This window comes from Styela clava, chromosome 2 (assembly GCF_964204865.1).
Source record: "Styela clava chromosome 2, kaStyClav1.hap1.2, whole genome shotgun sequence".
Lineage (NCBI taxonomy): Eukaryota > Metazoa > Chordata > Ascidiacea > Stolidobranchia > Styelidae > Styela > Styela clava.
This window is the reverse complement of record NC_135251.1, coordinates 24,628,408-24,641,062: the sequence shown is the minus strand read 5'-3', so window position 1 is coordinate 24,641,062 and position 12,655 is coordinate 24,628,408. Positions and strand designations below refer to the sequence as shown.

Below are 12,655 nucleotides of genomic sequence, written 5' to 3'. Positions count from 1 at the left end.
TTCATTTAATTTATTATTATTTTAAATCTATTCAAAATCGCACACAACGCCTCTAAACTTCTGCAAGTTTGATAAAACTTTTACTTTGCGCAGAAAATCTAGCGCATGGGCCGATAAATTTTTTATCGTTTGAGCTTCTTTCGAGTATAGGAAGATTTTGTTTCCGGGTGACATTTTCAAAATAGAGAGAAAACATAAAAATGTACTTATACGTGTGATTATGTACAATGAAAATAGCACGTGGACGGATGTCGCATTGTCCTAAATTCAGTAGCTCAGATCTTCTACCTGACATTAAATATTCATATATGCCTGGTGGAAATTTTCCACCACGTAAATTAAATATAAATTGTTTACATTTGATTTTGCGTCGAAGCGAGCGAAACAACGATAAGAACCATAACGATAATGGCAATGAGCAACAAAAACAGCATCCGCGCCAAAATAGCTCTTCGTGGGTTTTTTCAGGTTATATTTTAGTAACCGTTTATGACTTAGTGCCAATAACATTATTAAAATATATATTCAAATGAAAAACGATGTGGACGTTTTATTAATAATTTATTTTGAGAAAGGTTTTCGATTTAGCAAACTAATTATATTTAACGGCATTGAAACACGAGAAAAATCGCATTCTTTAATCTCCAAAGCATAACTAAAATTACGCATATTAGAACTGCCTAGATCCTAGCGTAGAGGTGTTTTTATAGCCCACACCATCATTTATAGATAATATATATATATATACATTATTGTTTTGATTTTGTACGTTTATTTCATGCTTGCCAAGAACAAACAAATTAGTTTCTTGATTTTTACAATTTTGATTCAAAACGCGCGAATGTCCAACAATGACTAAATTGACCGAAAAATAAATAAATAGTTGGCTTGTTACCACAAAATAATATAATTCATAATCTTTCAAATGGAACTGTATTCATTACAAATAAAGAATGTAAATGTTCCACAAGGATTAAATGCCAGATAATATATATATAAAAGAACAAGCTCTTTATATTTCAAATGGAAGTGAACGTCTTACTCAATTTCATCTATATTCAAAAAAACGGCCATCTGAATAATTACAACCTTTAGCGAGCAGAGAAGTGTTTTTGCAGTCCGCCATCTCATACTTCAAATATAAGAAAAAATTAGGACAACATAGGATTTAAAATATTATGTACTCACTTCTACATTTAACTTTTTGAATCCAATTTGAACAGCTTCTATCAATGAGCTAGATCTTTTTCTCAATTGATTTCAAAATGTTTGAAATATATTGTTCGCTATGAATGTTCAAAGTTTACTCTTGCGTAATTTATAGCTTCATTTACCTGGAAGCTTATTTAAAATTTATGCATGGGTGGGCAGTTCAATAATGGGCAATAGGCGGAATTCATTCGTACTAATGTACCTAGTAACAGTATTAGATATAATGTTGGATCGAGATATCGTGAAAAAATTCAAAATGTGAGTGGTAGAATCCGATCAATTTGTGGCTCTTTAGTGCGATATCGTGGCAGGACAATGAGGTATTGTGTTATCATTTCCATTTCACCTGGTGCGAGATCAGTATGCGCAGGATGACATTTCTCACTTCGACACCGAGTTACAGGGTGCTGCTGAAGCTGTGTCCTCTACTTTGGGACGTAAATGATAGTCTTCAATCTATAGAATAGAGTTAATAGACTAACAATTGACAGTCCTAACACCGGAACAATCCCACTGAGTTCTACAGGCGCAGCACGCTGCATCTTCAAGTCACTACTGTATTATCAGATTCGGTACCGTAGTCCACCGTTCCCCATGGAATAAATGAAAAAAACTCCGGCTATAACAAGGAAAAGGAAAGAATGACTAGCACATACTCGCTGCCCGGAGTCTATATGAAACGAGGAATAGATACCCTGGATGGATTGCTCGGCTCTTCGATACCCCCTAGTGGCGTCCCGATTGCTAGCCAACAGTTCACGAAAAATATTGAATACCAAATTACCAATAAACTTGGTCGGGTCGATGCTTGATAACCAGCTTTGGTTCCTCGCGGCTTCCACTTTCCAGTGAAATCATGTTATTAACATTTTTTCATAACAATAAGAAGAAAATACTAAGAACATAATAATAATATCAAATTGATCCAATTTGTCTCCAACAACAACAGCAGCATAATAACAAAACGATCTATAGATACAATCCGTGTCCAAAATACAGCAGGCAATGCACTGCTAAAGGGAGCAGTAACTTGGCGTTAGGAAATATATATATTCACTTTAGATTGACTGATCTAATCTCAGACAATGTCGCTTGGTCAAACCGGCTGATAAAAACAATCGAACAGTTCGGTAGAAATCCTTCGAATGAAACAACTCAGATGTTAAGGTCTGATTGTTCAAGAAAATGAGCGCGATATCCTGGGGCAATGCAGAACAAACACTAGCTTTTAAACCAATGTCAGATGTATCTCTGGGATATACGGCTATATCGCAAAGTCATATCAACTTTGGAAAGATACAACAAGTGCGCATCTAATAAATTTCCTAGCAACAATGTTGACCGTACCGTACCCACTTTGGTTGCAACATGAATACCAATCGGCAGGACCAGTTCTTGCATTTCCAAACTTTGACTTCAATGGTAGTGAAATACTTTTGTGTGTGAAACCCAAGTCGTTTTATTTTTATTCGCTTTAAAAGATATAATATGTCATGTTTTAAATGCGTTTTCATTTCCGGAATTGCGTTCTTAACAACCTGTTCTTTTGATAAATTACCCAGATTGGCATATTAAAATTTAATTACAACTAAATTTGGTAACTACAATGGATTTGATAAATTTTTGAACAAAAACTCATCGATCCCAATTTTTTATATTATTAGCAATAATACACGTAATGCATAACTATAGTGTTAGTCATATATCTTGAGGCGCAGCGTGTCTCGCATACCAGGGTGCTTCCCCAGGTAGACGATTTCATGACATCAAACAAATATTTGTCGACAAAAAAGAACTTCCTTCACACCCATGTTGATTTTGACAGTTTAGTCTGTCACAGCCGTCGACCTGTAGAACCACGCTAATTCTCGTGATTGTTGCACTGAGTTCAGAAAAGGTATTCGTTATTAACCTTTTTAAACAAAAAACGTACAATCTTTTTGAAATAGACAAAACGGCGATATTATTGAGTAAGTGAAGACTCTCAAGACTATTAAATAATAGAAATGTCGAGAAAAATCACATCTTCTGCTCATCTAAGCAAGACAGTGGAATTGGGAAAAGAGGCGACACACACGAACTATGTAAAAACAATTCGACTTAAACGCGTTACCGAAGAAGACATTGGAAAGTTGCTGTGGTCGATTGAGAATTCATTCATAAGAAAAATATCTCTTCACAATTGTCTTTTGGCTTCTGAAAAGCTGAACAAAATTCTTGATGCAATTTCAAAAAGCAAAAATATATGGGTAAGTCATTTTCACTTACGCTTTAATTTTTCAATTTGCGTTCAGACAAGGTTGTTGCAAGTCTCCAACTTCTTATTTATCATTCAGTCCCCAACGTGAAATAGTATTCATTAAGACTTTTTTCAAATTTCGAACTGTTTTGTTTATCGTGGTATTCCTAATCATTATGTGAAACTTTTAAAGTGTTAATTGTCTGTGGGTATATATTTCTTTGTGGGCAATTTTCGGCAGTGCGCTATACATTCAAACGGTTATATTTGTAAGTGCGGTTGGTACCGCTGCTAAGAAATGTTTGCCTCTTATCGGTTGTGTATCTATTGGTGTGGTTATTTGTATATGTCTGTATGTAGACATGAAAAGTCTTTATAAAATTTGAATGTTTTATTGTTCTCACGATAGAGTTTTATGGCTATTTATATTTCAAATAATCACAAGCTTTCGAGTATCGGAGGATGTAAGCATGGATTATAGAGCGTCCGAAATCTTTCAATTCGACAAGGTCTACCCAGATTCATAATATATGTTGGTGAGGTTGAAGTTTCCGTTGAAAGATGGAGTAACTGTCCGGGAAAAAGGCCCCGGGATTAAATTGCTATGTTTTAACAACGAATTACGTTTACAACTCGATAATCATGCATTCAACTGCGTAACTAAGATGTGCGTTATATTTTGACCTTGCCCCGAGTCATTATGAGTAATAATGAAAATCCTGACGCATAAGAGATTTTTTATTTACTAAAATCTGCTGACAAACCAATTTTTGTTTCAGGCGCTTTGTCTTGACGTTAGAGGGAATTACTATGACAATGAGTCTATCAGAATATTGTGCCAAGCGGTTGATAAAATATCATCTCTTAAAATCCATAAACTCAACTCAGATGATTTGGAAAAATTACTACAGAGAGTGAGAGATGATAAAGTCAAGGTATAAGCATGAACATAGCTTGATTCTGCAAATTAATACTATTCCATACACATCAACATCAATTAATATCATTATCTCTTTTATACTTTATAGCTGTAAGTCACACTTCTAACTTTTAATATTTTTAATAATTGTCACCACAGAAAAGATTAGCGTTCAACATAAGGTTTATATACGAATTCATAATTGTTGAAAAATTGAAAGGGGAGAAAAACAATTAACCGAAATTAGATGGTTTTCAACCTTTGACTATTTTTCCATAGTAGAACGTCCTGATGAGACTCGGTATTAGGGCCATCTACAGTCTACACAGCTTAGGTCACAAACGCAGTATATAAATACCATGCGCCACGAACAAGATGTACGAGTATACTGCTATGTTCTGTCTAAATTTTCCTATCACGTCATTTCAGCTTGACGTATTAGATGTCAGCGGGAGTTCACTGAGTGACCCATCTCTGCACCATTTGCGCGAACTCATCAAATGCAGGAAAATAACAACGAAATTGAATCTAGAAGATTGTGAAGGAGCATATCGAGCATTGATAGCAAATGACAAAGATATGTTAAACGAAATTTATCAAAGAAACAAGAAAATCTCGATAAACGCCGAATTGCAATGGCAGCAGGTTAGTCTGAAGAAAATATTGTGTAGTCCCATAGAATATACCAATGCGCAAGATATTGTTCAAACACAAATACCCCAAACTACAGTCGTTACTATCTCGCAAGCGTTTAGTAAAAACCGACAGTTGACCAACTGTCTCACAAACTGATCCATTTTAAAAAATATTTGATAGAATCATTTTGTTGTTTTTTGTGGTATGATATACAATTTGTTCTAAGCTAAGCAAATGACTCGTTGCATTGAGTGCTTTTTATTTTGATATTTTGCCCGTATAAACTGTATTACAATTTCTATAATTACTTGAATATCTCCAACGTTCTATGATATTTCAATGATTCTTTGTATTCTTCATTCCTGGATAGGAAATGTGAAAATCCTAGATACTTTTTGTCGGGTATTTAGCCCATTGTCGATTCTTCTGTATTACATAGTTTGTATACCACCATAATTAAATCTGCGTATTTACTTAGTTCTGTACATACAAAACACTTGTCACTGCTAAGAATCGTAACCGCATTTTGGCAAGCTCGATCCAGCATAACATATATATAAGCTGGTATGGCAGCTTTGTATTAATTTATGTTTTTATTTTGCAGAATCTAAAGATCAAATGGTTCAGACATTACAACGTGATAAAGGAAAACCTTGGTTCGCAGGCAACGGAGGTTAGTAAAGCATGTATAGCGTATAACGATCGACCATTAACAAGAATAGATTATTTATTTCCATACCCAACCCAGCATGAGTAACCGGACGAGTGTCTTGCCTTATCCATATAAACCATCAAATATAATATGCCTTGGGCGTTACTTTTCGGGAAGTGTTTTCAGTTCATGGAATCAAGAATAAAAGATGAGCATGTGTTTTAAAAAGTCCCTGTTTGGTCCCGTGACGCTAAGGCTTTATTTAACTTTCAACACCGGAATTCGTGGAACTGTTTGAGTGTATGGGTGTGAGTCGTATACGCGCGACAGCAGAATTTCGTGATTTTCATTAGATTAACGACGAACATATAAAACTTAATAAAGTTTGTGTTTGAATAACTTGAATGTTTTTTTATTATCCTTTATAACTTGAAATTGATCCTTTATAACTTTTAAATTATGGTTTAGTCTAACATTTGCTTTTTTATGGCGTGTATGACCTGGTTATGATATAGGCCTTCTCGAGTGGAATACAACGCAGTTGAGTTACTGGGGGTTGATAATGATACGTAAACAAATCACGTTTTGTATCTGAACGCAATTATATTACAATAATTACAATATAATCATTTTCAGGTGACAGAAAATGCCGAAATAAGTCATCAAGTTATTAGTAATGGTATGTAAACATTTAATTTTATATTAACCTAACCAGATATTGTACAAATTATAGATCTTTTCTTGCAGTATAGACCTCAAATTTCGTGTTCCCGTAATTTCAAATTTACATGAACAGACATTTTTGCCAGATCACTGCCGCTCCAATTAAACTTTATGTGGCTTTGCGTGCGTCGGCGATTGATTGAATTTTCACTTCATTATTAACCAGAATTCACGGCTCATGGCTATGTGAATAATTCACTTTGAATTAATATGAATTAATGTTAACAAAGTGGAAGTCAGTTGGAAGTTGAAGTCAATTACCTCCAATAAGCGTGTGATGTGAATTAACTGAGTGGTGAGTACACTCCCGCTTTCAATCGCCACACGTCACCTGAGATCATGGCATATTCACGAAAGGTATTTTGTTACGCCCGTGATTGTGAATAGGCCTCCAATGTTCGGATTTGACATTACAACACCAGTAAACAAAGGTATTCGCGGATCACGGAATTTAAGCTTTTTGTGGCGCAATAATCTGAATTCCCATATATGGAATGGTATGTGGATACAACTTTAGACGTGACGTATGGTAATAAAATGACGGTTCTGTTTTAAATTTTGATACAAAACGTATTGTTGGATGCCCCGAAATAGTACAATTAGGATTATTGTGAATCATATATCGAAAATATAACAGTGAGCCAATCTGCATCAAAAGTTGAAAATACCTATTTTATAGCAATTTAAAGATACCATCGCTGATACATGTATCAATGTTTATTATTTTTGTACCATTCATACAGAATTTTTCTGCCATAAAGTAATAATCGTCATAGAATGTTTTTGTAGGATGTATCTTGAATATAATATAACCGAAATTAATGTAATGGCCATTTCACTATTTTCCACTGAAGGGCCGTTTTATAGGAAAGATTTAAACGGAGCGTGTGGCCCGACTGTTATCACAAAATATCTAAAAAAAAAGGACCTCCTGGAATATGCGCACCAAGATGGCGCACAACCTGAACTCCGGTTGTTTACCAGGTTGGGGTTCAGGTTGTGCGACATCTTGGTGCGCATACTTCAGGAGTACCAAAAATATCGTTTTATGATTATGAAATGTAATGTGTTGCGTAGTTTTATTCAAAACGACAAAATAAACTAACTTTTTACGTGAAAAATTGCATCCTTTTACAGATGACAGTTATAGAACGATTGACTCAGGATTTAGCGGTGATTGTCAATCAGAAATGAGCTTCGAACAGAATGAGGTAGGTTTACTGTGAAGATAAGTTTAAGTTACCTCATAATGGTATCTCACTACTAGACCTATTTATGTCAGATCAATTAAGAATTGTTAAAGTAAACGTTCAGTAGACTCTCTAGGACAAATACATGTGAAATAACATTTACGTCGTTTAATCAAATAAAGAAAGTAATATTTTTTAAAAATCCAATAAGAAACACAGTATTGTCAGTTCTTGGAAAATTTCTACCAAGGCTTGACAAATCGGACATTTCGCTTTATCAAACCAACGAAGACGCTCCAATATAAATGTTGTTTGCTTTTCTCAACGCCTGTCTTTTGGTCAACAAGAAAAGTATTTCCCTCATTGTACTTCGTATTGACACTGAAATTTTTTTTTGACGTGAAGCAGTTTGTACATTGCTGCCATCAGATTCTATCAAAATTACATCTAATGTAAGTGTCGTGCTATGTTTACTATTATTTTCAGGAAATGCATTCACCACCTGTCAAAGCCGAACCCATTAGGACACCAGTGCAGTTCGATCTTCCTATCAAAATCATGTCCCATATATTATTCCAAAACGATCGTGAATTTTCTGTAATAATATGGCCGAACAAAATAAATAGACCAATGGATGGCATCAACTTTTCCGTGGGTATGATGGAGAAATCAGGATACAAAATAATTCATCCTCTGTCAGAATTTGTCGCGATAAACCCCGAAAATCCGGTTTGCCTCGAATGTACCAATAAGGCCGATGTAACGTTCACGCCACCAAGAGATAATATCCGCGATGATTTGAGAGGGATGACATGCAGAAATATCAAATTCAGATTGGATGGGGATTGTTTGGAAAGAATACGTGAGAATGGCGAAGACATTGATATCGTGTACAATATTGGAGACAGTATGATTCCGCTATGTGTCCGTTTGAAGAAACGAGGTAATGTGTTAATTATAGCAATAAGATGTTAATGGTGTAAGGTATTTATAAAGTAATTCGAAGTGAATGGTATACCTAATGCAAAAAAGACAACAATTCTTTTGCATAGCATAATGCAAAGTAAGGTATTTATTTTTTTATTTAGAAGAAATTAACTTTATTTTGCAGTCGAACACAATACCAAAGAAAGCAAGGAAATCAACATACACATTGGAGATTCTTCAGGTACATGAAACAAACAATATACAATAATTTGTGAAAAATCTTCCAAATACCAACTCTTTAAACGCCATAGACCAATATCGTGACCAGAAGATTAGAATGTGGAAGTACCAGAGTTACTTACCCTGGGGAACACAATTTTAGATCAGAACAGAAAATATTTTCTAATAAATTGTAAGCTCTACAGGGAGGCCTAACAAGGTTTTTATATATATATTAATTACGATAATTCTAAACGCAGAGTGATAGACGGTTATCACGTAAGGTAGATGGAGATTTTTGCGATCAAAATGCAAACATTTTTCTTGTCAGTTTCAGCAAATACGTACACGGGAAGACACGGAACCACGAACAGCACACAAAAAGACGTCACTAATGTTGCAAACGTACGAGATACAGGTAATTCTAACTTCTCTATTAAGATTCATAGAGTTACATGATGTAAATCTAAGTAAGATAATGTGACAAACACTAATTGTGCGATGATTTTGTTTTATCTACAGCATAAATACGAGATGATGGATTTTATTTGACAAATTCGTCGTTTTTACCAATTTATTCTGGTGCATCTCAAATAGACAGACTCGGAAGTTTGATTCTTGGAATGATCAAAATACGAAGAGAGGGATCCATGCTTCAGTATTTGTACCCGCAGACTGACCGTCCAAGCTGAAGAATCTCCAGCAGAAAATTGTGCAAAGTTTATTTTAAGAGTAAAAATGTCTAAAAAAGATTGATTACCTGGCCAGCAAACTCTCCGCTTTTTTGAAATTTAAAATATGTTATATATATCTTTACCTGAAAGGGAAAACTAATGTACGAACTATTTATATTTTTGGAGTCGAATGACAAATTTTTGGTGAATCTACTGTGTTATTGCTTGTAAGAGTTATTCAACGTGACAGGTAAACAAATAAGAAGACAAAACATGAAAAAATTATAATTCAATGGAATACGTTTTACACAACATTTTTCTCAGAACACTTCAATCAACGTTGAATTCAGTGGGGGATTCAGGGGGTTCTCGCGAACCTGTTATTGTTTTAGTTCGGCCTGTTGTTAGCGAGTTCGCTACAAAAGAGAACCCGTTCTTAATCCCATCATTGGGTGAAGTCAAGCAAACGGGTGTCTCGAAAATGTCGTGTCCCACTTGTTCCACCTATCCCACTTGTCCAACGTGTCCTTCTTGTCCCACGTTTCTCAAGTGGAACACGCGGGACAAGTGAGACACGTGGGGCAAGCGAGACACGTGTGACAAGTGGGGCACGTGGGACAGGTGGGAAACGCGGAACAAATGGGACACGACATTTTCGCGACACCGCAAGCAGACTGGTAAGCACACAGTTTGAAAAATCAATGACATCTTCCCAGTATTCACATTCAACAAATTATCATGTATACTATTAACTACGATAGCAACAGCTTCCTATCTTTATATGAAGCATGTTTTCGTCCAAGACAAAAGAATTTGACGTTCGTGAGTAAATTGTAGGACAATCTTATTTGATATTATTTTGTGAATTCAGTGTAGCTGTAGCAAGGGAACCGGGCCAAATGTAGTAGCAATACCTACCACATGCAAATACGTACAGCAATTTTGATATATTCCTCGCCTTATCATAGATTGCTGTTACATTATTGGACACGGAATATACATATGGATCGAATATTGGGTCATGTCAAACAGCATAGTTTCTCAATAACGACATTCAAGAACGTAATGTTTTGTTATGGCCGCGTGTGAGATGAGTTTTAAACTACCCGCCACTTATTCTTCTGTATTTCTGAGTTGCACTGGGCAGTAGCTTCGTCACATAGACCAATGATATTCAATCGATGTTCCGTGAAACACTGTTGTTCCGTGAAAGACCTACAGGTGTTCCGTATCAAATTGTTCCACAACCTTTTACTGATTGACATATTATTCTATTCCATAGGTCCACTTTGTGTCAAAGAACCATTACTTTAATTGGACCTGATCACTTAAATTTTAAAAGAACTAATGACTAATTCTATCTTATGGCAGATTTTCGGAACATTTTTTTATTACTATCAGGTAAAATAAAACTCTTCAAAAACCAAAATTTGTATTGCGGTATTTTATTTATGCCTAAATGTTAGACCCATTGCAAAAAACTAACAAATACTAGGTAGTTTGACAATGTGATTTATAGTGCATATCGCTACTTATATCAGACTGGTATGAAACTAAGAATCGTTAGAAAAGAACTATACGTGTTTGTCCTTCCGAAATCCCCGCCAGGAATAAGATTTGTTCTCATCGAAGCAAACCCTTTCATCACTCCAAAATGCATTGTTATTTTCAACTATACGAACGGCCCGTCTGTCTTACATATAATTATCGTTGGCATTTTATTGCTTTGTGGCATGAGAATGTAATAAAAGATCTATAAATTGTACTTTTGTACAATTTTTTTCTTTATAGCTCTGAATTTGAATCGAGTCAATAAGTCGTCATTGGTCTTATCGTTATTTCTTTTCTATACTAAATGATATAACTATTAGGTATAATTGCGTTCGAAAAATTGAAAATTTTCGTTTGGTGTTCCGTAAAGAACTTGAAATATGAAAAGTTCTCCGCGATACCAAAATGGTTGAAAAACACTGATGTAGACCGATCTAAATGACTTAATCACAAGAGGCCGCTAGTTACACGGACGATAAATTTGGGTAAACACGCGCTTCGTCGGAAAGAACTGCTGTTGCTTATTTACCAGCATGTGTGTAGTTTAATAAAATAATATACGCGATATTTGAGCTAAAAATATGGTAAAGAATGTTGAGTTTTTTTTTTCAGAGAGATTGTCTTGCGTTATAATAATGTTGCTTTCGTGGAAGTTTAGTGAATATTAATCGAAAGGGATTTAATCTTAGATAAATCGATCGACAACCGCAGATTACTTTTGCCGGGATTAAAACTTTTGATTGTTCCCAAGAGATGTTCACATTTAATGAGGTTAGGCGAGTACCAGATACTGGCTTCCAATAACTTTTCTTTTAGGAAGATGCACTCTTGATCTCGCCGGGTTACCGTACAACTGACTTCTGGGTAATACCGACATAGGAAATGTATATAAATTTTAAAAATATTTTGAAAGATGCAATATCGGTAGATGATCATAGTAAGTAGGTAAAACTTCTCAGTAACATTTATAATTTGTTTTCTGGGTACTCCCATAGTATGTGTACCAGGTTAGGATTAGGGCATAATTTTATTCCGATTTCCCTTATTTTAGTTCTATTACGAGTTTGGGGACTGTCTGTGTTAGTCAAGTGAATATACGCCCCGCTCATAGGTTTTAGTCCCTTTACACAACTTGGTGTAAATTAGGCAAACAAAATTAGTCACCTCCATAGTGGTACACATACTTCTTGAGCGCCGTTTGCTGTAATGTGCTTTGAGGTAACGTAAAATATCTTTGTAGGCTGGGTCTGAATTTTAGCTCGGAACTTAAATTCCTTTTTAGCAAGATGTGAGCTCTACATTACAAGAAGATGTAACAAGGTATTTCGGGATTTTAAATCCACTTAGAACATATGAAAAGTGATGAAGGCAACGTTCGCTTTACGACATATAGGTTGTGGGTAATCTGTTTTCGGGTCCATTCGATAAAAGGAAAGAGCGTACAGTTAGGTTATTCTTGACAGCCGTTCAATAAAAATTGTATTTCTATATAGCCATTCATATGCAATACATTATAATTGGTTTTTGAAGTTTCAGGCAGATCTTGAGATAGTAGATAACAAATTACCGTAAAAGCTTCCGTTGACAGATGATCATCAGAGGTCAGTCGACATTATCTTGGGCTGCGGCTTATATGTATTGATAAATATAATGGCTGAATATGACATGTAAATAAAATATTTTCCGTTTCATTGTGAGTTCACAAAAATTGGC

The 12,655-nt window shown here is 35.2% G+C and overlaps 1 protein-coding gene across 1 annotated transcript; it reads left to right on the top strand.

The window, feature by feature from the left end:
* Positions 1 to 3,024: 3,024 nt before the first annotated feature.
* Positions 3,025 to 9,600, top strand: LOC120336795 (uncharacterized). Its single transcript, XM_039404559.2, has 10 exons — positions 3,025 to 3,461; positions 4,231 to 4,386; positions 4,800 to 5,015; positions 5,611 to 5,679; positions 6,295 to 6,337; positions 7,519 to 7,592; positions 8,058 to 8,514; positions 8,683 to 8,739; positions 9,049 to 9,135; positions 9,240 to 9,600. The coding sequence occupies exons 1-10, from the start codon at positions 3,219 to 3,221 to the stop codon at positions 9,242 to 9,244; spliced, it is 1,407 nt and encodes a 468-aa protein (XP_039260493.2). The 5' UTR covers positions 3,025 to 3,218; the 3' UTR covers positions 9,245 to 9,600.
* Positions 9,601 to 12,655: the final 3,055 nt, after the last annotated feature.